The following is a 27,006-nucleotide window of genomic DNA, read 5'->3' as shown; positions in this document are numbered from 1 at the left end:
GCAAATGGGGCTTGCATCCAGAGGCTTTTAAATTTGGTACCAAATGCAAGCACTTGCAAGCTCCCGATCAGAGCTCCTGAATGGAGCCAATCCCTGTTGAATGCAAGCCACACTTCCAGCAGGAGTCGTTGCAGCCTTGGCTTGAATTTAAGCCACAACTGCAAGGAAACAACTGGGCGAGCACTTAGAAGTGTCAAATTACTTGATATCAGGTGTTTAGTGGAGAACCTGGCAGTTCCCACTCTGTTGAGCTACAAGTTTTAAGTCAATCTTCACTAACCTGGTGCCATCCAGGTTGCCAAAGGCTGCTTTATCCAGGTGGCACCAGGTTGCCAAAGGCTGCTTTAATTGAACATCTGTTTTGAATCTATAGTTTAGAGAAAGGTTACTCTGTGATGGTTACAAGGCCTTGCAGAACAGAAGCGAATCAGTTATTTCTTAAATATATGTGAAACCAAATAGATATTAGACCGAGTCTGACCATGAATGCACAAGAATTAAAAGTTTATAAGGGCACTTTGTCAGTGTTCAGAGTAGGAAGGTAGTTGCCCAGTAATTAGGAAAGTTTATTGTTTCAGGATGCATCTTGGGTGTAGTAAGGTACACGATACATACTTGACAATTTAACGGTGGTACTCAAGTCACAATGTAAATGTGTTGTACATAAAATGGAAAGGCTAACAAAAGGCAGCCAATATCAAAGGTCGAGGAAAAATTTACTTGCAGAACAGGAATAGGATTTCTGATACTATAAATCCAACTGCACTGCTGAGCAAATGAAAAACAGAAAGACATCCAGCTTAGAATAGAGCTGAGTCAAACTAGATAAACACACACATTAAATATAGCAGCCTTAAACTAGGTTTTATAGAACACAATGTTCCACTTTATTTGCAGGATCAATGTAAACAGGTTCTGGCGAGAATTCTGTCCTAAGAGTTTGGACACTTACTGAGTGAATTATAGATTTGCAAGAGCTGAATGTGAGCTGTAATGCAGCTTTCTCCTGCAGCTACACTGGATCAGGGCATGTGCACCCCCACCATTGTGGAACAGAATGCCAGAATCAAAACAAGTTGTGACCAAGGTTATCCCTTCTGCTACTGGCAATCATTTAGATACTCAAAGCGCAATTGCAGGATTATTGCCATGGCAAATACAAGTTTTACTGCAATTCCAAATTCTGTGACTGCCAGTAAAGAAACTTAGTTCTGGGATGTGTGTACAGATACAGTGTGCATGTGTCTGGAGTGGCCACAACAATGGCAGGCATGGAGGATTGGCCAAGGATCAACACATCCCTTGGACAGAAAAAGGCTTGCCATTCCTGATGCAGCACTTCCTACCAATACTTCTGGAATTCAACCACCAAAGAGGGATCAAATTATCCCACTCACAGGGGCATATGAAGGCGCCTTTTCACTCTTAATGAAATAGCACATGCAACAAATTTAAAATCTCAAACTTTCAGACTAGTGCAAAGCTGCAGATTCATGTTTTCCCCTCCCATGCATGAAAAATTATCTGAGGTAAACAGCAGCTGGCTTTCTCAGCTTCACTCAGGATTCTCCTGACAACACCAAAGTCTTCAGACCAACCCAGAGCTTTGCACTATTTATGACTTGATCAAGTTAGCAGGTCTAAATAAGAAGACTCTTATCACCGCTGCATAAAATGTTGACTTTTTGATGTTTGCTGAAAATGTTTTCTCCCAAGCCTTTTCAAATTAGTCTATTTCTGCAGTTTTGATTCGTGATGCTTTTATGATTTAATACTGTTTTATTATCTATATTATGTTTTATATTCTATTTCTATGCAGCAAAATAAATATAACCTAAATAAAGTCAAGTCAAATGAACGTACAGTAATTAGAAGGCAGTGGGTTACATCTCCCCTGTATACCCTTCAAAATCTTCCCTATAGGGTCTACCAATGGGGGGCTGCAGGAGAGAAGAAAGAAGGGGAAAGCTCTGTTTCACCAGTGGAACAGGACCACTTGATACCACTAAATGTTAATGCAACTGCACATTATTCTTACACGCTAGATGCTAGCACCAGCACCAGAATTGCAGTTAAACTCTTTAACCTAAGTGACACAGGTCTCGGGAGACTTGATTCACGGCTCCTTCCCCTATCAGGGACTGCTCATCTTTCCTATCACAAACTGAAGAACCTGCATTCTAGGAAAAAAGCACGAACCATATTTTCTATTCCTCTAACCAAACTCAAGAGGTCACTGCTGGAAAGCTACTGTGAAACTTTAGTAACCTACACAACAGAGATGCAAAGTTCAGTACAGTACTCCATGAAGCTTTTGTTCCCCAGATGTCAGCCTGTTAACCCAAGACATGTGTTCAGACAATGACAAATTTGCTTACTAACACCTCTTGGTGCTATGCAGACCACTGGTTTGAGGACTAGCTTTATTAAGACTGAATGGGAGATTTTTTTAATGGTTCCAGTTACGGCTTTGTGAGGGGCAGGCTGAGCTTCAAACAGTTAAGATGAACCACAGAAAGGCTTGCGATGAAGGGGCTAGGGGTTTATACCACCAGTTCCGTGGGGCAAACTGCCTCTTCTCTACAAGAAAGGGAATTCTGACTGAACACCAGGAAGAACTTTCTGACAGTTAAGAGCTCTTTGACAGTGGAACCGTCTCCCTCGGTTGTGGACTCTTCTTCACTGGTGGTTTTTAAGCAGAGATTGGATGCCCATCTGTCATGGATGCTTTAGCTGAGATTCCTGCATTACAGGGGGTTGGACTGGATAACCACTGGGGGGCCTTTCAACTCTACAATTCTATGATTCTACATGTGTATGCATGTCGTGGAGGCGGGAGATGTCTTTGGGAAGGAACAACAATCAGTTCACACACAGGGAGGGAAAGGCTTTAATAAGTTTTACAGAAGGTGGTGTTTTCATTTTTATCTTCTTACTTTTTAAATTGTGGGGAGCAGTTTCCAGCTGGCAGGCTGGATGCCTAGGTCCCCATAGATCTGTGTGCCATTCTGAAAGGCAGGATGGGTGAAGTGCTTTATTTTGCTTGTGTTGTTTGAAATCAAACTGCACAGGTCAAGGCACAGTGCTTTGTAGGTGTGGGTGCCTCCACTGATCGCCAGTGCTTGTGAAGCCCTGTGTCTTTACAGGGGCAAATGTGATTATCATTGGTGCTTGTACGGGAACATGGTTTTGCAAGCAGCACCAGCTAGCTGAATTGACAGTGCCTGAAAATTCCACTTTTGGCAGGGAGCTGAATCTTTTTACCTGCAACAGGGGTGTAGAAGGTAGGTGTGGCTTGGTCAAAATGGCTTCACAGGACAAAGAGGGAGGCCTACTGGGCTTATTAGGCTCACACGCTGGAGTACCTGACCACTGCTTTATACCACAAACTGTTTCATGTGACGATTGCCCAGGAATGTGGCCAGATTATGGGGACACTCTGAGATGGATAGTTAAATGGGTATTGCCAACCGATACACCCCATCAAATGCAAACCTGAAATAAAGCAGTGTAATTTCCCCCCCCCCCCACTGTCACAACATGGAATGTACCATTATCCATCAATGAACTTCCAAGAACCTCAAGTCTCTTTCTGAATGGTCATCTGTGCATAAAAGCCATAGTGTGCCAAATCAAAATATTCCAGGAACATTTGTGCAGAGATTAAAATTCTAACGTGATGGCTTTTTGGTTTCAGCAAAAGAAAAGCCATACACGTTTTACATAGGTTCAAATGTTTTTCCAGGAGTAATTCTGGGAACGATAAGAAACAAACCTGTGTACATGGCAGGCCGCTCCTCCACACATCACTCCCGCAAAGCAGCAGTAACCTCAACTAGTGCTTATAATACTTCAGACACCAGGAAACCTGAGTCGATAGCGTAGTAACAATCTGGCTTCTAGCTATTTTATTTTCCAACATAGACAGTCAAACACCTTTTTACACCAATACGCCACTTACCCGGACAAGAGCATCATCTATGATGTGATCCCGTCTCACTTTGAGTCGCAAATACGGATTTAACTGCTGTCCTTGAACTAAACTGTAGAGTACGGTGATGCGCCGTTCACTGTACATACGGATTCTGTTGTCATAATACAATCCCAGGTTTTTCGTAACAGCATTCAATATAAAGGGGCACGTCATAAAGGAGAATTTGTTTTCCGTTTCTACCTTGAAGAAGGTGTAATCTTTGTCCATTTCTAGAACGTCATTCAGTGGCTCATTGATAAACTCTTCAAAGGGGATAAGTGGTTTTCGGCAATCTATAGTTTTTACACCAAGTTCTGTTTCCAGTGGGTCTACTCGGGGTCCTTTTTTATTTCTTCTCTCCTCGCCCAGCAGTTCCTGAAGCGTTAGCTCGCTGGATTCTGGGATTGGCTCTTCGTCTTCCTCCTCGTTGTGATCCGTATCCACATCCCCTCCCACTACATTTGCATAGTAAACCATTTTTAAGCACTTTGAAGCAGCGACAATGGCATCGTCGTCATTCACTAAGTTGCGGCTGTTGAACTCGTTGCTTATGACCTTGTAGGTTATAAGTTGTTGAAACGTTTCCATCATCCGTCGGATCTGGTCTGCGCTATACTTTGACCACAATCTGACCAGCTTCGCTTGAGCTGCCAGGGGTAGCTTACTCATTGCTTTGCAAAACAATGGCAGTGCCATTTCCAGGTACTCAGGACTGTGAAGATTACCATTTTCCATAACGATAATAAACAAGTTGAGATAGTTAGGATCTCGAGAGTACACATTATGGTAAGTCAAGTCACATTCCACATTGGGCGACAAGTACACAAGTGCATTTAAAAAGGCAGATTCTATTTTTTCGTTAGAAAGCAATCTATTGTAGACCCGTCTGACTGCATCAATGTCTACAGACACTTCTTCTGGGCCTAATTTTTGTAGGTTGTTATCCCCCTGCGCGGCATCGCCTGTTCTGGATGATGATGATGATGATGATGATGGTGCAACCGAATCTTCTTCCATGGCAGAAGAACAGGCAGCTTTTTCCTTTTCATCTTCATCCTTATCTTCATCCTTTCCTTGAAGAGATTTCAGTTCTTCCTTAGTATGCTGCTTGGCTTTTCGAAAGCTCTGTACCAAAGCTTCAGCGCTAGAAAATACTCTCCCGATGACACGGATTAAAGGTGAATAGTCCTCTTTTTCTCTACATAGCTCAAGGATTTCATAGACTTTGTCTTCTGTTAAGAATGTCACATCTACAATGTTAAACACAAAGCAGAAAACCTCTGTTGAACTTAGGTTAAACTTAGGTTAAACTGTTGAACTTATGTTAAAATCTATGTATTAAACAGAGACCCACTATTTACCAACTTCAGCAGGCATACAACAACTTTGGCACTTTATTATGACAAAAGATTGAATTAGAAACTAGGGCTGTGTTCAGTGTCATGATAAACCATCCCCCTGGTCTCATAGCTCCCCACTCTGCTCTGGCACAGCTGTAAAGGGGGTGCTGCAAAGTTTTCACTTTTGATTTCAATTAACCAGGTTAACACCATTTCAGAATTCAAAATGGTGGTTAATCTTAACCATGGTTTGTTGAAACAAGCCACCTTATTGTATTTTATTTATTCAAATATTTATAGCCTGCCCTATACTGCTTGATCTCAAGGCGGTGTAAGTAATTAATTTAAAACAAGGATTCATCAAATAAAAATAAGGTACATAAAATAAACCAACAGCACTAATCTTAAAACACAAAATGGAACACAGTATAAAGCAACAGACATGCCCGACTGAATAATCGGTTCTTTATCAGACAATAAAGCAAGGTGCCTGTTTCTGAAGGGAGAGTCTTCCATCACTGGGCACCAGCAAAGAAATGACCCTTTTCTCCATCTCCACATAATATACAGCCTCTAAAACTGGGAGGCAAAGGAAAGCCTCACTGGCTACTCTTAATGCATGGACAGGTTAGTATAGAGAGATGCTCCTTCAAGTGCCTAGGTCTCCACTTGTTTAAGACTTACCGCTAACACCTTGAAACTGGACCTGAAGCATACTGGCAGCCAGTGTTAAAGGTAACGCCTTACCTTTAAAGTCATCTCTTGGGCCTTGCATTTCCTTTTTGTTCATTTTTCTGTCAGTGCAGGAGTTGTTGTGGGCACCTTTGGAATTGTTTTCTAGGTAAGCTGAGCTTGTTCCTTTCTTGGAGGGATGAGGATCACAGAGTTTTGCATTAATCTTATAAAGCTCGAGGGCTTTAATGGCTGCTGCATTGTTATCCATACGGAGGAAAGTTGGACAGGAAGCACAAAATTCATTCGTGCAGGCTTCATTTCCACAGCCCTCAGTTAACTGATGGTAGTAGCGTTCTATTAGATGCTTTGCAGCTGCTCGCTTCCTGTACCAAACATCCAAACAGTAAGCACAAGGATTAGTATGGCTTTCATATACAAGCTCATTCAAATGGTCGGCAAAGCACAGATTAGTGAGGCTCTGAAGTAATCTCTCTCAATTTAAGAGATATTGCACATCAAGAGATCCTGAAAGGCAAGATGCACCTGCTAAATAATAATAATAATAATAATAATAATAATAATAATAGGTCTGATGCACAGTATAGTTTGTGAATGTGTAAACTAGTCTGCTGTTTCTTTAAAAAATGTAGATTATCGAAGTCTGGGGCAAAGACCCTCCCCAAGCTCAGCATTTCAATGTGATTACTTTCAACTGGAAAGATTTAAGTAACAGAACTTTCAAAAGTACTTAATTAGGACAGGGCTATGGTCAATACTTGTCATGGTTTGGTTCCAACAAATCATTCAGTTACAAGAATTACTAAGCTCCTCGTATATATATGCACTCCTTCTCATTACAGTGGTGCCCCGCAAGACGAACGCCTCGCAAGACGGAAAACCCGCTAGACGAAAGGGTTTTCCGTTTTGGAGGCACTTCGCAAAACGAATTTCCCTATGGGCTTGCTTCGCAAGACGAAATGTCTTGCGAGTTCCTGCGGGTTTCCCCCCCTTTTTCCCCCTTTTCCTAAGCCGCTAAGCCGCTTATCAGCTGATTCGCTAAAAGCCGCTAAACCGCTAATAGCGCTAATCCGCTAAGCTGTCAATGGGCTTGCTTCGCAAGACGAAAAAACCGCTATACGAAGAGCCTCACGGAACGGATTAATTTCGTCTTGCGAGGTACCACTGTACAGTGGACGCTTGGGTTGTGAATGTGATTCATGTGGGAAGCTCGCCTGCAACCCGCAGCGTCCGCAACCTGTAGCGTCGTGTCTGCGCGGGTTGCGATTCGGCACTTCTGTGGATGTGCCGAAACCTGGAAGTAACCAGTTCCAGTACTTCTGGGTTCGGCACGGTGTGCAACCCGAAATCATGCAACCCAAAGCGTCTGTAACCCGAGGTATGACTGTATATTGAATTCCACAATAATGTAGAAATTTAGTACAGTAAGTGTATGACTAGAACCTGGCTTCTCCAAATGATATGGACTATGAGTCTCATCATCTCTCATTATTGGCGATGCTGCTGGGGCTTCCATGCCTCATATGCAAATACATCTGTCTGCATTGTAATTCCATGCTGCCATACTATACTAAAACACCCCCCCCCCCCCGTTGTCAAAAACAGGGATATTTAATTGTCGCCAAGTTCAAATCAAGGTTTAAGATCCTGGCTTGCTCTTAAGCTGGTGACCATAGTTTCCTGCTTTGGATGAAACAGGGAACAATGGTTAATTAGAGACTCAGTGATGAGAACTGATGATTAAAGAACTCAATGATGAGTTTCCTATAGCTGATCTCTTAATGCTTCAGTTTTGCTGGGTAGTACACAGTGCAGAAATGCTCAATATTTCTGCTAGTCTGAGCAAAAACTTGAAGTTATGTCTCAAATAAAATTGTTAAAATATTATTGGGATCATTCCAATTCACCATCGGTCAAGACTACAGGAGTTGTAAATCTCTTACATAGAACACATCTGGATAAATTATTTAATGAAAACTAATGTCTCAAAATATAGTGCTCACTAGGCTGAGAATATATAAGTGACCTCCAAAACACAAACTCTCCATTTTATTTGGAATTATTTTAATTCCAAATAAAACCTTCTAAAACTACTCCATGCAGATCTTTATGATATGGACCTAATAACAAGACTTTGCATGCAAAGGACATTCCAAGGAGAGAATATTATTTGATAATAGCCATGCTGTAAGTATTTGCAGTTTAAAACAAATAAAAAACAACCTTTAAGTGTATGAATCCTCACAAAATTCATGAAGTTTTTTTTTTTTTAGAGGAATTGGGGGTTTGTGTTCTAAAAAATACTAGCCTAAGCCCTCTGTTTCAAATGATGGCTGCTATACAGATTTATTTTAACAATTTCATACAAACAAGGAAATAAACTAAGTGAAATAGAATGTGTAATTACATACAGATATTGAGATTATTTATATCCCACACATCTACTGCAACTGGAATACTCAGCACAACTATCATTACTGCACAATTACATTATGGCTGTTTGCTTCTGAGTAGTTTTCACTGGGACAGTTATGATCTTGAAAACCCTAAAGGGCCTGGGACTAATTATCTGAAAGACTGCCCAGTCTTGTTTGAATTTACCTATATATCGAGCTATTCTACTGAGTGTTCCCATCATGAGAACAGGGTCCACAACTTTTGGAATATCACTCCATGGTATACCAATGAGGTGCTGAGTTGTAACTTTTTAGGTGCCAAGCAAAACAATAATTTTGTCTCCAGCTTTTGGTGGCACATGACGGAAAAATTATTTTGTGGTTTTGTTTGTGGTTACTGGATCTGCTTCTTGGTTTTTTTTAAAATATCTTGTTTTAATGTAAAAGGAACAGACACTACTCTATATACTGGAAGAACCGTTTTCAGAAGACAGCAAAGGAAACAAATACGTTGTCAAATTTTATGGGAATGCACGCACTGGCAATTAAATACAATATACTACGGGCCTGACAATTCTTTTACTAGCATCAGTATTCTTAGGTTTGGCAAGTATTTTATTATCATTCTTCAAATGCATAAATTGGGAATTACTGAAATCTAACTAATCAACCAGTGTTAGACAGAGTTAAGTGTCACAATCATCATGAGTTTACTTACATATTAATACTAAACCATGGTTTAGTGTTGTGTCAACGAGCCCAAAGCAAAGCCTTGGACCCATACACATCTCATGAAGTCAGGAGAAGGACTTTGCCAGCACTTTTTTTCCATTTCCCCAATACTACCTTGTTGTTATGTGAGAATCAGAGATTGTGGTTTAAACGAACTTTGGTCAGTTATAGAGCAAGCCAGCTTCAAATCATGGATTATGAAACTGGCTTGTATAACTGATTAGTTATAATCCTGGATCTCTGGTTCATACACAAGCCGGAATTCGAAGTAACAAGGTAAACACTAGTGAAGTCCTTCTAGCTGTGAGGGAGGAGAGAGTAGGCAAACTTGTAGCCTCACTAGGGATCTTTCCTGCTTCTGTACATACATAACCATGGTTTAGTGTTACATGCAAACCAGCTTTGGTACTACTCCCTTTAGCTCTGAACGTCACAGTTAACAGAAAAGCAAAGTAAGGTTCTCAGAGGAAGCTGGTTAAAAATGCCTGATATTTTGACTCATTTCCCCCTCGGTCCTCTTTCTAACTAAGTTACACATCAACAATATTTGTCATCAGTTGTTTCCACCCTATTAAATCTGTTAGAGCAGGAAGAGCGTTAATTGCTTTCTTCTTTTAAGTATTATCTAGACTAATGAATGGATTTTGCCCACTTACAAACAGTTTAACTCCATATTAGCAGTTAGTTGAGCTGTTGGCAAATAAAAGAATCTGAGTTAAATTATTTTGATCTAATAAATAAGATGGAATTAAATTGCAGCTGTAGCTTCAAAATTTAGATTATTTCAAGTTACAATGATATGAAAAGCACAAGTATAATGAAGCAAATTATTTACAGTTATTAATAGTAGTATGACAATGTATAGCCTGCCTTTCAACCCAAAGATTTCCAATGTGGTCCATTACAAAACATAAAATATATAAATCACCACAAAAAAACCACACAGAATATAAACCAGGTATCATAAACCAGAAACACTGAAATAACAAGAAGCAGAAATTACAAAGTCTGGTAGTTAGACCAGTACCTTTTCTACTCATGAGCCTGACCTAGTATTTTCTGTATCACTAAACAATTGGACACTGCTTAATTTTAGTTGTAGATAATAAAAGTTGAAGAAGCCTCTGGTTGTGATCCAGAGCAGTCATTTATATTCCCATACAGAATGAGCACATGGCGGGTGATGTGACATTTTTCACTAGCACAGTTTACCTGCCAAGGCAACGAGCTGTAATTCACCTTTAGGAGCAGCTTGCGTTATTGGCTCTAGGAACTGTCATAGCAAAAACATCAAAGAGATCTATGGATTGGATCCTTGCCAAGTTAGCTGCACTTAGATTCCACTGAAATCAGTGGCAAAAGTCAAGTCATGACTAATGTGATTTCCCATTGATTTCAACATACCTAATCTAGGCAAATGATCGTGTTCTCAATGTACCTGATCTGGGCAAACCATCATGTTGAAGAAGTGAACAATGAATAATTTTTCTCAAGTACAACTTAAAGGTAGCTGTTGAAGAATGGAGGTAATGCAACTCTGATATTGCATCTGGGTTTCACACAAAAGACAGTGGTATCTCGGGTTACATACGCTTCAGGTTACATACGCTTCAGGTTACAGACTCCGCTAACCCAGAAATAGTGCTTCAGGTTAAGAACTTTGCTTCAGGATGAGAACAGAAATCCTGCTCCAGCAACGCAACAGCAGCAGGAGGCCCCATTAGCTAAAGTGGTGCTTCAGGTTAAGAACAGTTTCAGGTTAAGTATGGACCTCCGGAATGAATTAAGTACTTAACCCGAGGTACCACTGTATACCAAATGCACTCTTTTGATATGCTAGTTATACTTACATTCGGCTAGCTTCAATATTTTCAGAGTGAGGTTCTCCTGGTGATCTGTAAAGGTTTAAATAAAAACGTGAGCATTTTGTATGCAGCTAAGAGGAAAAGAGATACAACCAGCATATTACGTGATTCAGTAATACCAATAACATATTCTCTTGGAAGCCAGTCCTAGTGATTTCAAATCAAAGTTACCTATAGGTTAAGGCTGCTTACAACGATACAAGCACAGATATAAGCTGCTCATCATACACTCACAGTTGTCTACTTTTGCAATTATCAACTTTTACATACTGTACACCGCTTTTACATAGTACTTTCTATTCTCACATCAAATGCTTCATAAAAACCATTGTTTACAATACTTCCGTATTTTTAGCTGTCCCAATAATTTGCCACTTTCTTATTATCATTATTTTGCCAGTACCAGCTCAGCTGAGCTATATTAATCCTTGTGCTATATTAAAAAGTGGCCTTGGTATGTTTCAAGATTCCAACAAGCCTATGTTTCTAAGCTTTCCAGAAGCTCAGCTGACAGTGTTTTATTATTAGTAAGTATAAAGCAGCTTTTTATGTTGTTCAGATATCCAAAGTTCTGTGCTACTTAAAACTTTATTCTACAACAGTGCTGGTTTTCTACAAGGACACAGCCCTTTCTGTGATGATTCTGGATTTGTAGAATACCCTCCCCAGGAAAATATTTTTACCTCTTCTTTATTCTAGCCAGCATTTGGTAAAAATTATGGCACTGTTTTTTAAGAATTGTTTTATCTGCTATCTTTTAAATGTTATTTTATTGTTTGCTTTTCAAAAAAATAAATATTATGGAATTTCAGTCTATCAGTGTTGTTACATGATGCTGAAAACTGCCTTGTGGAGGACAGATTCTCTGAAAGGTAGGTTAACAGCCATTAAATAAATACAGTGTAGAATGTATTTGTTTATTTGAACAAAAGCATTTTAAAATTAAACATAACGTGCTTAAGAAGTTTAGAAAACATCAAAGTTATCATTATTTAGCTCACCCCAGCCAAAACCAAAAGGTTTGCTTTTGTTTAATAAATTTCGTTACAAGTGCTTAGGTTTTCAGCCCCGAATAGCACTGCAGAAAGCATGACCGCAACACACCCACCCACTAATCTGAACACTGCAGCATGAGCTAGCAATTTTATATGGTGGCTCAATTCCAATGCCACTCAAAGGAACTTCTCCATTCTGCAAGAAGTTGCCTCCACTGTAACTCCTAGGAGAGAAAAAGCAAAGGCATGCAAGTCTGCTGCACTTGCCAATTTCACCAAGTCTCTGGAACAAAATCATTGTTTTAGCCAAATTGAGCACCCATTGTCAGCAAGATACCATGAAGATCTCTCCCCAAATCTGTGCATTCTTTCATTTTCTTCTAAGGTCAGACTGTGGTGGACTGCTTCTGGCAATTACTGAACCAGAGACAGTCTCCCCTATATAACAACTCAGGGGCGGAACGACAACATTTTATAGAATATTAACACTGATATTCAGAGCAATATAAAGAAGGGATAGACACTTCAAAAGTATTTGGCTCTATGGTGTCCTCCTAAAGACTACTTGCTAATTAAGCTGTTATGGAAGCATAAAAAGCATTATTTGCATTTGAAACACCATTTAAAAAAAAATTCATGACATTTACCTTTTACAAGCTGTGGCCATTCGGTGACATTGGGGTGATCACAATTTTGTGTTGTTGATTAAAAACAGGTTGTCGCTGGTCCTCTTGTGCTGGGCCAAGCATAGGCTTAATAGTGCTAAATGAATAAAGTTATGCTTAGTTAAACATCCTCAAGTTCATGTTTCAAACTAGGCAATTAAACGAACAATTGTGATCATTAGCCAACACACACTCTGTGTTGCAAGAAATCTTAACACAAATATATATAATAATTCTGCTGCCAAAACTAAGTTCCAGCCTTTACAAATCAACTTTTGAATTTGTCTAGATTCAATGCAAGACATTTCCCAGAGTCCAGTTGTAGTTGGGCAGTTCATTAAAGTCAGGCTATTGAAACGAAATCCATGAAAGACAGAAATTATGATGGCCAGAAAACCTTGTAGAATGGAGAAGATATTTTTACTTCCACTACTGGTTGTGTTTAGCCATGCACTTTCACTCAGGCTTGTAGTCTTGCCTGGAGCAATGCACTGCAACTGTGGCTTGAAGAGCTTTCTACCAATTCCACTACCCTGCATTACTTTAGACAGAACCATCCTTAATGATGGCTCAAAATATTAAGCTGGTTTAAGGTTAATTCTGCTTTCTGATGTAGGTCATAAGAAAACACGTTACAATAAAGATCTAGAGATTGCATTTGTTCCCTGTTGACCTCCAGGATCAATTCAAGGTGTGGTTCATGATAAAAAAAAGATCTACAATAGGATATGCCCCAATATACCCCGAGGCCATCTCCAGCCTTGTGCATTACTATGAAATTTTAAGAGTGTCCTCTTTCATTATTCATGTGTCAACTTAGGAATGTAAGGAAGTGTACAGAGGTGGCTAACCTGTAATTACAGGTTACAGGTTTGCCCTTGAGACTCACTAAGACAAATCCATACATTTCCTAGAAGTGCATATTATCTTTTATATAGGTTGGCCTTTGATGGCCCAGGACAGAATGGCCGGAAGGTCTATTTCAATATTGGTAAAGGCTGTATTTCTGGCATCACCCACTTCAGCCTAAGAGATGAGGCCACTATACAACACATTTCTTTGTAAAACTTAATACGGACACCAGTCACAATTTTATTACAATTAATTAGTAATTCCACCACAAGGTACTTCACCACTAGATTCAGCTTTAGTGGCCACCAAAACTTGAAAGAAAAAAATACAGCCTATTACATCCATGGCTCTTTATATACAAGAACCTCTCAGCCCTTCTCAGACCTGTTTTTGCAGACATCACGAGGCAGCTAGTGGGTAGAATGCTGACCCACTCCTTTCTAATTACAGCAAGAACAGTTGTATGGACCCTGTCCCCCCATGACATGGGGTGATTAATGAGTAACTGCCTATTTTTTAGAATGTACTTTTGAATCCCAGTAGTCCTCTCACAAGAAACACCTATCACACCAATGTCCTAGTCTTCCAGGACCACTTCAGACATCACATTTTTAAGTGTATACATCAAGCATCTTAGATATATGCCTTTAAAAATGTGAATTATGAGTGCAACAAACACGTGCTTGCAAATGTATGTATCAAGAGACCTGAGACTGGCTGAACTTTCCTGCTGAGTGTTTACTTGGTGGAAACGTGGGGTTTAATTCCATGAGATTTGCAGTGGCCTTCGGACGGCTTCTGTTGACTTTGACAAGGTTTAACAGCCACTGTTCTAAAAATTTCCCACAATGCAAATTAATGAAAAACACAGGATGAAAATAATGCAGTTTACAATGGTTGGACTCTTCTTTTCAGCAACCCATTTGTAGTGGACATTTCCATTTCAAAATTTTACCTGTCAACTGTCTCCTGTGATCTGGCTTCTCTGGTATAAGATGTAAGGCTGATCTTCTACTCTGTCATGTCGCTGTCAGCCAGTGATTATTCAGCAACACTCGTACCCACAGCACCCCGAGGCCACCCACTGGCTTTTTGCTCTCCAGCTGAAGACTTCCATTGCTGAAACGGAACCAATTAATGTCTTACCTAATTCTATAATCTGATCTTATCTGTTCTTACGTACAAAATTTTAAACCCTTAACCTGAAAAAAAATCACTAAATTTTCTGAACTCACTCTTTCCAAATCTGACTATAAAGCATTTGGCAAATAAGAATATTCTGAAGTATGAGTGATATCCAAATGTGGTGTCCTGCTTGCACAACAGACATCTTCTTGTGTAAACTGGACTTAAGAATCTCTTTCTTTTCCCCAGCAATCCCCCATTTGCTTTATAGGGATGGGGGGCAGGAATGGGGAGGAGAGGACTAGGAAATTCTGGTGCATCTACTGGTGCAGCACTGGATCTCTCCCTATAAACATTTTTTTGCCGAAATCTGAAGCACTGTCTGCACCCAGGTTTAGGATAGCCATGCACATCAGAACCCCGTTTACAGAGAGGAACAGATGGATAGAGAGCATTGTTTCCCTAGGTAGCAAGACCAGTGGTCAAGGATGATGGGAACTGTAGTCTGAAAACAGCTGGAGACCCAAGTTTGGGAGACACTGTCTTAGAGGTAGTGTAAAATGGAGGATAGACAAAACACTTAAAATTGCCATCCAATTCCCAGCTCGGGAGAAGCTGGCAATGTCCCGTGGCTGAAACTCTAGAAAGCTGCTGCCAGTCAGTGAAGACAGTACTAACCTAGATGGGCTAAGGGTGTGACTCAGTATAAGGCAGCTTCCTATGCTCCTAATTGATAAAGCAATACTGTCCCTGTTATGGAGGACATTTTGCCATAGTGCGGGTGGCGCTGTGGGTTAAACCACAGAGCCTAGGTCTTGCTGATCAGAAGGTCGGTGGTTCGAATCCCCGTGACGGGGTGAGCTCCCATTGCTCCCTGCTCCTGCCAACCTAGCAGTTTGAAAGCACATCAAAGTGCAAGTAGATAAATAGGTACCGCTCCGGCGGGAAGGTAAACGGTGTTTCCGTGCGCTGCTCTGGTTCGCCAGAAGCAGCTTAGTCATGCTGGCCACATGACCCAGAAGCTGTACGCCGGCTCCCTCAGCCAATAAAGCGAGATGAGCACTGCAACCCCCGAGTCGGCCACGACTGGACCTAATGCTCAGGGGTCCCTTTACCTTTACTTTACTTTTGGTTGTAGTCTAAAAACAGCTGGAGACCCAAGTTTGGGAAACCCTGTACTAGTGTTGACTGGCTGAGCTGACCTAGTCCCGGAACATATTTATTCTTTGCCTACAGTATCCTAGAATAGAAACACTTCTGTTTATTTCTTCATAGCTATTACCAATTTGCAATCCCTGTTAAGTGACTGCTCTCTATGTATAAAATGTGATGCCTTTGGGGCCCAATGAAATATACTAATGAAACTTAAAACTGCCAGAATCCCTTGGCCAAAAGCCAAATTTCATCATCTCTTATTTTATTCTACAGAAAAACACATTTTCCAAGAGGTGAATTTATGCTTGAGAACATGGTGCTCACATGAGCCTTGTGCCCTATATTCTATCATCTGGATACAGCTGGCCCTATTGTTATACGAGTTTCAGCTCTCCAATTACATAACACAAAAAGTCAACTAGGGACCTAAAATAAGAGGCATGCAACACACACCTCCAAATCTCAAGCTGCGTGTTCAGAATGAAATTGTGCAATGAATGCATGGTCAATAGTGATCAACCCTGCCCATCTTATTAAAGTTGGGATCAACTTTCTGGACAGCAAAGCAGGTGGGCTGACCCAGAGATGCTGTGAGTGCAAGTGCAGCTGAGCAGTCACTGGCTGCCACCCGAGGCTCCAATCTCAGAAATCACCCAAGAACTGACAGATTATGCATGTGAAAGCAGCATAACAGACAAGGAACAGTTTAAAAGTAAATTCAGCTAGAAGTCAGCTTTCATAATCAGCGTCATTCCAATGTAATTTTTCTTTCACATAATAGCTGATATTGGGCGCAAAGTACAATTTTCACAGTTAAGACCACCAGTAATTTACTGTCTGCAAACAGCATTCGCTTGCAAAGGCTGCCTATTCATTTCGGTTGGGAGTGGGCTGGAAGGGGCACCTACAAACAGGCTTTCAATATGGAGAATGCAACCCTGTAAAGGAGATATAACTGTCTTGCTCTCTACTTAGGTGTCTTATCTTATTTCTCTTGTTCACAAACTAGTGCACAAAGGAAATAATTTGGTAAGACTTCACGATTCCTACTATACCAAATTAAAAGCTGCTGTTGTACTGGATATTTTAAAACCCCACCAACAGCAAGCAGCATGTCTGAATTTCAGCATGTATTTCATCATGCAACAATAAAATCAGAGTGCAGTTAAAACTAGCTTGCTTTGTGGTTTTCCTGTGCTCCTTCTCCACCTGAAACCAGACTAAAACTGGTTACTTAATATAAGATGTTAAAATAAAGTGAATTAGGACTGTTTCCAGGAATGTGGTAGCAACATGAGATTTTTGACATTTAGCCAATTGACAAAAAGGTGATACTGGAACAGAATAATACCAGATGAGCCGTCAAAAGTGTTCACTCTTACAAAAGGTATGCCATTCATTTTGCATACTAAAAGTTCATTCAGCAGTTAAGGTAAGACAAAAGCTGATCCCATTTATATTCTGTCCACAAGCAACTAGCATACAGTAGACAAGTTATTCTTGGTTTGTGGAGAAACTTGCAGGCTACATCATTCATATGGTTAGCCTGCTAATTAACGGAAACTGCAAATTTTCAAAAGACCATAGCACATGATATGGCAATCAAGTACTCAAATATTCAGCGCTTTATACCTTCATAAATATTGTTTTCTTTCATAAATTTGTTCTCCGTAAGGCAGTTTTATTAAGAGAAATTATTTCTGCTGATAAAAACACAATATCTAAGATACAACTATTCTACATACCATGTTCTTCCAGTACTTCAGCAGGTTGCTCTTGCACGTTGCCAAAAGGCCTTCAATTGGCTGCGGACCTAGAATACAATATCTTACTTCAGTTTTTTTAATCAGTTATATAAAGATTAAGATTAAGATCGTCTAATGCATAAAATCTACATGATGCTCTTTTTGAAGTTCATTTGTGCTGTACTATTTACTGCACTCAGGATGAATAAAAATGATTGTAAAAAAGCCCACACATCTAAAGAAAATGAATTGGATTTTTACTCTTGTAAATGGTTTTTAAGTACTGAAAGTTTCTTATTTTCTAAAAACAGCCCGCTTAAAATTAAATGTAGATCCAAGAATGTTACGCCGGTGTTTATAATTTCTTAAAACAAGAAAAATGGTCACGTCACGAACACTGGCCTGGTTCACATGTCACATTAAAACATAGACAAAATGACCTGGTTTCCTGTGAAGAACCGGCATGCTTCTGTTCATGGTTTGTTTGAACAGAAACAAACCATGAGCTCAGATTCGGGTGATACAACAAGTCAGACCATGCTTTGTTTCCTGACAGTAGCAGGAGTGGGAGAGAAGGAAACTGCCTGCAATTTCAGGAGCTTGTACCAGCATGCTGCTTGTTCACATTAAACCATAGCTTAAAGTAACTACAACAAAGGGTTATAGCTCAGTGGTTGCAGAGCACATGCTTTGCATTCAAAAGATTCCAGGTTCAATCCCAGTATCTCTTGGTATGGCTGTGAGAGATCCCTCTCTGAAACCTTGCAGAGCCAGGAGACTATACTGAGTCAGATGGACCAATGATCTGACTTTAATTCATAGCCAAGTTCTTTTGTATGAAATAAAGGTGAACAATGTTTTATAAAACTTGTCTGATTTTGAGGTTGAGTTTTCTTTTTGATTATGTTTGTTATGCAAATGACAAATGAGACCTTGTTTAAAGAGAAAATACTATCTTCTTCCTCACTAGATCAAGTACAGTGGTACCTCAGGTTACATACGCTTCAGGTTACAGACTCCGCTAACCCAGAAATATTACCTCGGGTTAAGTACTTTGCTTCAGGATGAGAACAGAAATCGTGTTCCAGCGGCGCGGCAGCAGCAGGAGGCTCCATTAGCTAAAGTGGTGCTTCTGGTTAAGAACAGTTTCAGGTTAAGTATGGACCTCCGGAACGAATTAAGTACTTAACCTGAGGTACCACTGTATACCTAACTGAGTGAACTTGCATTTTCCTATTTTTAAAGCTCTGTATCTGAGCACTGCGATTTCGCTCAGATCTCATTATGAACATTTATAAACAAGTACACAATACCGGCTAGGGCATCTCTGTGGCCTACCGGGAGGGAGGTTGGAGCTGTACAGATGCATGAGCAGGAATGCTGGATTGGCTCTGCTGGTGTATCTGTGCAGCCCCAGGCTCACCAATGCCTTGCTCAGTCCAGCCTAGATGTTGGGAGAGGGGCTCTGCCACACCACACTGGTCACTGCTGGAAGTACATTTCCTTTTAGAAAAATAAATTGCTCTGCCCTAACCAACACCAGCTTCTGGGAAGTTTAGAGGGCTTAGCTTTTTAAACAAAGGCCACATTCTCATGTCACACTAAACTAAGGCTCGCCACAATATGCATGAATAGGAATAACCCCGTGTATGTTTCAAATCACGTGGTTGTTCCACGCTCCCTTGTGTAACCAGAACAACAACTTCAGAGGCATTTACTTTCACTTTCCATTAAACTCAACTTGTCATTCTGTTTGAACCCAGGATTGTGGTTTAACACCAACTATGGTCAGTTTCAAAGTAAGCCAATTTCAAATCATCAGTTATTAAGTCAGCTTATATAGAAAATGACCACAGTTAGTGATAAAATATGGTCCCAGGTTCAGACAAAATGACAAGCACAGCTTAAGAGGAAATGAAAGTAAAAGCTTCTCCTTCCAGATGCATGAGAGGACAGGACACAAACATCTAAGGATTGGTTGGGCTTGCTTTAGTTTTTGCATTTCGTGGTTTAGCCTGATGTGCAAATGTGGCCAAAGACATATGGGCCAAAATGTCCATATTTACTTAGAAAATGTATATCACAGGCTTCATCAAAAGGCCCCAGGGAAAATTACAATTCTAAAAAGAGTGAGCACAAGTTTGGGGTTGTTCGCTGCTTTATGTTTCTGGGGTTAACAAGGCAATAGAGTTAGGCAATATAGAGAAGGAGTGGAAGTAAAACAGAAAGAAGCAACCTGGATACAAAGTCTAACCTTCCATATAGTGCTCTATTCATTTACAGCAAATATGACTAAGCAACTACATTAGCCAATTAGTATACAGCACAGTTTAGGAAAAATATTGTCAATGAGGGATTAGATTTAACTCTTCAATGATCCCACTGCAACCCTGAAGTATTATAGCTGAAAGCTACCTGGAAGAATAAGTTGCAGTTTTACAAACTTTAGAAATAAAGCGTAAGAGTAATGAAATTCACACAGGAGGAAACCCAGCAAGTTGATCACTCAGGAACAAAAAACCCTAAAATACCTGGGCAAATAGGCATGTTTTGACTTGTTATTGGCACCAGTCACATGTCTAAGGGAAGGACATCCCATGAACAGGGTACTACCATGTCACCACCTAGGAGATTTCTCCTGGTGGTAAGCAGAAGAGAAGGGAGAGTAATAGGCAAATTGTTCAGTTTAGAATTAAATTGATTATAGACATCTGAGGACAGGCCAGAGAGATTTTGGATCTTGTCCGTTTTCACACACTAACAAAACATCCTTGTAGAATTCTATCCATGACATTTTATCTGCACAATTAGAATGAATTTCAGGAACCAAAAAGTCATATTGAAAAATACAACTTCTGAGTTGGCTGGCCCCCAAAATGGCAACTATACATACCGTTTTGGCAAGTATAACCCTGATTTAATTAGCCATTTGGCTTATACAGTTATACCTCGGGTTACAGACGCTTCAGGTTGCACGTTTTCGAGTTACAGATGCACCAAAACCCAGAAGTAGTGGAACGGGTTACTTCTGGGTTTTGGCGCTTGCGCATGCGCAAAACACTAAATTGTGCTTTGCACAGAAGCGCCGAATTGCAACCCACATGTGCGCAGACACGGTGCTGCGGGTTGCGAACGTGCCTCCCGCATGGATTATGTTTGCATGGATTATGTTCCTATAAGCAGAACATTCATTCTAGTGGGTAACTGCCTCATGGAGTTTCTCTAGAACACTCAAAACATCAGCAAATGAAGCAGACAGCACATTCGTGGGCAAAACTGCACGTAGATACACAAAACACCAGGAGGAGACTGAAGAACTTAATTTACAACAGAAATATTATTTGCATTTTTCTGCATATGTACTCTAAACTGCTTTGCGTCTAAGATAAAACCAGACAAACTTTTCTAAATAAAAATGGCATACTGGATACCTTACCCCTGAAAATAAAGTTAAAATCCAACTATGTTTTTTTTAAAAAAACAAGCAGAGAAAACAATTAAACCCTATGCCACACAAACTTATTAAGGAAACACAGGAGTTCAGAAATTGTCTAACATTTTGTACCAATCTCAATTTTTCTATACATTTTCTTAAGTTCTTCAGTCTGTATACTGCAAGAGCAGCTGGAAAACAAACCAAGTTATGAAGAAAGAAGCCATGGTTTGTTTGCTCATCTGCTAGAAAATTTGTGGCTTGTTTTAGTGTTATGTGCGATCACAGCCACAGTCAGGAAAGTTTAACAGAATTTGACTGTGATAAACCCTTTTCAGGTGTTTTGATTGCTTAATATGTAAACAACACACACAAGAAGGGTGTGTGTATATTGTTTGTAAACAGTTTGGGACCCTACATGTGTGAGAGCATGATGATCTAAAGCAGCAGGCATCCTCTATTCACAGAGGCTCCCCACTTCAAATCACTGATCATCTCATGCTCATGTATAGCTCTATCTTGTATATCAAGAGTCGGGAACATTTAGCTCTCAGGTTGTTGCTTAACTTAAGCTCCCATCAGCTCCAGCAAGCCAGGGATGATGAGCCAACAATAAAAAGGAGGGGAGAGATATGATGGGAATGGAGAAAAGCCTTACAACAAAGGCATCTGAAAAGACATTTAGGGCTCTTTCACAGCAAAGGAACTAGTTGCACTAGATTTTTTTCTAACATGTGGATATCAGACTATAGAACCATTTCCTTTATAGTTGCTGTGCTTAGAATAACGCCCACAAATATAATATATATTGCCTTAAGTATTTTGAATTGTGAAGATAATATTATATCCCTAATCCAGCTCTAGTTGCTTGTGTCGCATGTAGTAGCGACCCCTGAATCAGAATACAGATCCCATGCATTTTATACTTTCAACAAGTACTTGCATCCACTTATGCACACATATCTCCTTTGCTGGAGAAAACTGCTCTCACTTTAGCAAGTGTTCTCTGCTTTAAGGTCCCACTTGGGTATTACTATTTTGAAGTCTGCCAGAATCAGGGAAATACATACAAGATGAAAACTGGTCACCAAATGGACTATGGACCAGGCTTATTTTTAACTCCCTCCTACTTCAGAACCCCTCCTGATCATACAGTTAATCCTTTTTGCTGCAATGGAGGGGTCATCCAAGCTAAATTACAACATCCAATATTAGTAGTGGAGATTTTATCCTTAGTGAAGAACACAGTGGACACTCAGGTTGCGAATGTGATCCGTGCGGGATGCACGTTCGCAACCCGCAGCAGCGCGTCTGCACACGCACAGGTTGCGATTTAGCACTTCTGCATATGCACAACCACCAAAACCCGGAAGTAACCTGTTCCAGTACTTCCGGGGTTTGGCGGGTCCGTAACCTGAAAAAATGCAACCTGAGGCGTCTGTAACCTGAGGTATGACTGTACTAGGGACGGATGCAAGCCACACGTTCCTTCCCAGAGCTATTCAACAAAGAGTGCACATTCGTCACCCTCAACCTCCCAAGAATATCTCAGTAGTTGAGACTGGTGTGCCTACACCGAGACAGCTGAAGGAAAAGAAGTGGCATAGATTTGGCTGTAAGAATTTCCGTCCCTTAATCAAAAACCCTGGACTATGTTTAGGGGTTGCAGTCATCAGATTCAGCAAACACTGCCACTAAAATCCACACCTGTGACACATTCATGGTATAAAAACTGTGAGAAGAAAATTTCTTTAGCTTTAAGTTAACTATAATATCTTACATACCGTACATCGTTAGCACCAGCTTGGTGTACTTTTTCTACTCCCTTCAGTCAAATAAATATCTAGTATGGGTTTATTTCCCTGTCAGACTTGTTCCTCAACCTAACTTGTAGAGTTTTACTAAGTGAATTTGGACTTTAAAAAAACTAGCACAGGGGCATGCAACTGGATCAGACAGCTGGATGCATACATATCCAGCCCTTCATGAACCACTTTGACAAGTGGGTGGGACTGCCCACCTGTCAGTCAGCTGTCATATGGTGTCAGGTGATTGTACCTTCAATCCACAGCTGCAAAGGACAAAATGGTGCACACTCTTGTGCTCCCAATTCTTCCTGCATCAGACTGAATTCAAGCTGCAGCTGCAAAGGAAGAAGTAGCTGTGGCAAGAACTGCAAAGAAAGAATTTATAAGTCAGACATGGGAAAGGTGGATGTGGCTCACCAAAAATAGCTTGGTGGGCCAACATTATGAGGCTCAGTGGGCCTATCAGATCCATGGACTGGAGGCTCCCAGCCACTCATCTAGCACACAGCAGCAAAGTGGTGCTAGAGTTAACCTGAGGTTGATTTTGCCATGCTTGAACATGCTCTAAAATTGTGTTCACATTGTCCACATGTTTAGAAGAGGTGTATTTTAAAAGTCAGTCATCCTCTTACTTCTGATCATTTTTACAGAACACGGAAAATAAGTCCCTTTACTGACCATATATACTGCCTTGCATAGAGGTTACCTGAGCTAAGGTCCTGGTTTCTAGCTGGGAAATTTTCAGAAGTAACAGAACTGCCACTGCAGAAGACCAAATCTGAATCCAAACAAATCTGCCCAGAGTTTGCAATTTCTTTAAAGAACATAGTTAAATGTAAACATTTGTTATGAAATATTTGTTTATAATGCTACATGAGGAACAGCTACAATGTTTTATGCCAGTTTCCGTTTAGGCACCCAAAGAGGCGAAACGGACAGCATCAATTATCCAATTAAACTAAGGGACGGAAATGTGGCTTCTAGTCCCCCAATTTAAAAAGCGAAACAAAACCTTGTGGGGAAAGTGTGCAAATTTCTGATTTCTAATTCCACTCGGAAACCGTCAAGCTACACAACAGCCGCCACAAAATTCAGTTTGATGGCAACTACAGGCAACCACAAGAACCAACAGACATGCTACCCACGTGGACCGGGAGTCCCGCTCCTAACTCTCAGGGACAAATGTTGCATGCAAACGTTTGACGGAAGCCTGCTCGCAGGAGGATGAACAAAGGAAAAAGCAGGTTAGATCAGGCCAGCAGCAGCAACGGAATAACACACATCCCACCTATATAATATCATATATTAATATATGTATATCATATAAAATAATAGCAGAGTCCACTGCTGGGGAAACAAGACTGCGGACTTATCAGACCTTTGGCCCCACTCGAGGAGGCAACTTTCCCGTCTTAAGGCCTTGATAAGCATGTTTTGTCTGGGGCGGGCGAGCGGCGGCGGCGGCGGCGGCACTTACGATGCGCAGCCAGGCCCGGCTCCCGATACGCGCGCCCGGGGGCTGCAGACACGGAGCACCAGCATTTTAACGCTCTTCCCCCCCAAAAAAACCCCGCTGCCTCCCCTCACACTGTTGCAGAAAAAACACACCTGGGCAAAAAATAAAAACAGAGAGAAGCTGTGAATGGCGCTGTGAAGGCCGCCCTTCCTCCCCCCTCCGATACTCACCTGGCGCTGCCGCTTCCCGCTTTGGGCCCAGCAGGCGCCGCTTGCAAGCAGGCCGGGCTGCCCCCTGACAGCGAGACGCCGCCGCCGCCCCTCCTCTTCCGCGTCGCCTTCTGGCCTCCGCCGCCTAGCCTAGGCCGCTGTGCCGGAGCGCGCGGGGTGCTGGTGGTGGTAGCAGCCGCCGCCGCCGCCGCCGCCGCCGCCGCTGAGGGCTGTGAAGGAAGGGGAAGGCGCTAGGCCCGGCCCGGCCCGGCAATGCCCGCCTGAGAGCTGAGTGGGAAAAGGGGAAGGCCGCCTAGGCGCTCTAGGCGTGCGCGCGGCTGTCGAGATGGCCGGCGATGGCTGAGCAGGGGCCTCCGCGCTGCGCCTCCGCCCTCTCCCCCCGCTCGGGGTCACCCGGAGCCCAGCACCACCATGTTGGGAGGGAGGGAATTACGAGAGACAGAGAGAGAGAGAGAGAGAGAAAGAGCGGCCGGGCGGGGGCAGGGAGGAGGAGTGGGGAAAGAAGAAGGGGGGGAAAGAAAAGACCAGAGGCACGGGCGTCAAGCGCGGCGCAGCTTCGGAGGACTGGCGGGGAGGGAGGGGTGGCCCAGCATGCACCGCGCGCGGGGCAGCGCTGCTTGGCGCTCTGTCTCTCTGTGTCTCTCTTTCTCTGGCGTGCTCGGCCGCTCTGCAAGGACCCCGGATCATAGAAAGAGGGAGGCAGGGGAGGGGAGGGGCCTTCCCCGCCAGCAGCCATGTCACGAGAGGCATCGGCTTCGCCACCGCGTGGCCTTGTCCTTGCCATGCTCAGGTCTCTCGTCTGCTTTTGAGCGGCAGGGCAGCTCCGTGCCGCGCAGGCGAAGTGGGGTGAGGGGCCTGGCAGTGGGGAGCCAGCGAGGGGAAGAAATGCAATTCCCCGGATCAATGAAATCACCCCGGCCGTTCAGAAATGTTGACATTCATACAAGAGTGTGACCACCGTTATTTGTATTCCCTCTCCTCATGGTGCAGCCATGCTCAAAGCGGCTCAAAACAACATGCAGAATGCAATAAGATAATCTTCAAGAAGTGTGCATATATTAATCTATCACTCTCCTTCCCAAGTTTTAGACATGCAGGTCAGTGAATGCTGACATTTATGTTCGAGGTCCTTGTGTCCCAGTGGTGCCTGGTGCTCTTGGGGGCTGGTCAGTTCCAAGGCAGGGAGACCCAACGCTGTCAGCGAAAGGCTGAGCTAGGGTAGGGCTAAGGCTGATGGCATAGTGCCCCATTTGCCCTATGGGTCAGCCTCCACCAGCTTTCAAAATTTACCAGGCACATTTTGCACCTGGCTTGTGACGAAATGAAGATGCACGGGCACTAAGATGGCGCCTGACGTCTCCACCATCTATAGGTGCATGCCTAGGGATCCTTGGATCTTGACTGTTTTCACGCACTAGCAATACAACCTGTAGAACTCTATCCATTATATTTTTTTCTGCACAATCAGAACAAATTTCAGGAACTGAAAAGTCGTATTGAAAAATACGACTTTCGAGCCATGTGGCCCCCAAATGGCAACTAGGCATTCAATTTTTGCCACAGTAATCCTGGTTCAAGGAGCCATTTGGTGTCTAGCTTATATATCTGAGTTTCTAGCTGTGTCAACACTGCTCAGGGCAGCTTTACCTTTTGGCCGTTCACAACATTTACCTCAGACAACTAACTTGTCACATGAATGTGGACTTTCATTCAACACGTTTTGGGTTCTGACCAACCCTTAATATAGCGATGTCTCTTACCCATTTATTCCTGGAAGAAATTAAGTGGCTCGTGCTGTTTCAAGCTTTGGTGGAGCACTGCATCATAGTTTGAAATTGGCATCATATAGATTATTGTGGCAAACAACGCAGGTGGCGCTGTGGGTTAAAGCCTCAGCGCCTAGGGCTTGCCGATCGAAAGGTCGGCGGTTCGAATCCCTGTGGCGGGGTGCGCTCCCGCTGCTCGGTCCCAGCGCCTGCCAACCTAGCAGTTCGAAAGCACCTCCGGGTGCAAGTAGATAAATAGGGACCGCTTACCAGCGGGAAGGTAAACGGCGTTTCCGTGTGCGGCTCTGGCTCTGGCCAGAGCAGCGATGTCACGCTGGCCACGTGACCCGGAAGTGTCTCCGGATAGCGCTGGCCCCTGGCCTCTTAAGTGATATGGGCGCACAACCCCAGAGTCTGTCAAGACTGGCCCATACGGGCAGGGGTACCTTTACCTTTTACCTTTAGATTATTGTGGCAGAAGAGGACAGCACACCTGGAAGTTACAGGGCTTTTGCAGAAAGAAGGAAACACAGTATTTCTAAGGAAGACATTATGTAAGGCTCTTCATATGGTGTCACCCTGAGATGCACGCAGAGGGGAGCTTGGCAAGGGGCTTTCTGGAAACCTTAGCTTATATATAAAACTTATCACAGAACGTGGGCAGGTTCCTGACACACAGTAGGTGGTGGCTAAAGGTAAAGGGACCCCTGACCATTAGGTCCAGTCGTGGCCGACTCTGGGGTTGCGGCGCTCATCTCGCTTTATTGGCCTAGGGAG

The 27,006-nt window shown here is 42.2% G+C and overlaps 1 protein-coding gene across 5 annotated transcripts in view; it reads right to left on the bottom strand.

The window, feature by feature from the left end:
* UBE3A (ubiquitin protein ligase E3A) overlaps nt 1-25,044 on the bottom strand; it is a 36,091-nt gene extending 11,047 nt beyond the window's left edge. Inside the window, exons 1-8 of one of the 5 annotated variants that reach the window (XM_079972583.1) lie at nt 24,464-25,044; nt 23,028-23,142; nt 17,537-17,604; nt 14,467-14,630; nt 12,642-12,756; nt 10,985-11,029; nt 6,061-6,371; nt 3,962-5,223 (exon numbers count right to left, since the gene is read on the bottom strand). In XM_079972583.1, the coding sequence (XP_079828709.1) occupies nt 3,962-5,223; nt 6,061-6,371; nt 10,985-11,029; nt 12,642-12,661 (1,638 nt within the window). In that variant the 5' untranslated portion in view covers nt 12,662-12,756; nt 14,467-14,630; nt 17,537-17,604; nt 23,028-23,142; nt 24,464-25,044. The remainder of the gene's footprint in view (nt 1-3,961; nt 5,224-6,060; nt 6,372-10,984; nt 11,030-12,641; nt 12,757-14,466; nt 14,631-17,536; nt 17,605-23,027; nt 23,143-24,463) is intronic. The other 4 variants (XM_079972585.1, XM_079972582.1, XM_079972584.1 and 1 more) reach the window with 4 other exon arrangements.
* Nucleotides 25,045-27,006: the final 1,962 nt, after the last annotated feature.

The sequence above is a fragment of the Podarcis cretensis genome, assembly GCF_951804945.1.
Source record: "Podarcis cretensis genome assembly, chromosome: 4".
Classification (NCBI taxonomy): Eukaryota; Metazoa; Chordata; class Lepidosauria; order Squamata; family Lacertidae; genus Podarcis; species Podarcis cretensis.
The sequence above is the reverse complement of the archived record's forward strand: the minus strand, read 5'-3'. Positions and strand labels throughout refer to the sequence as shown.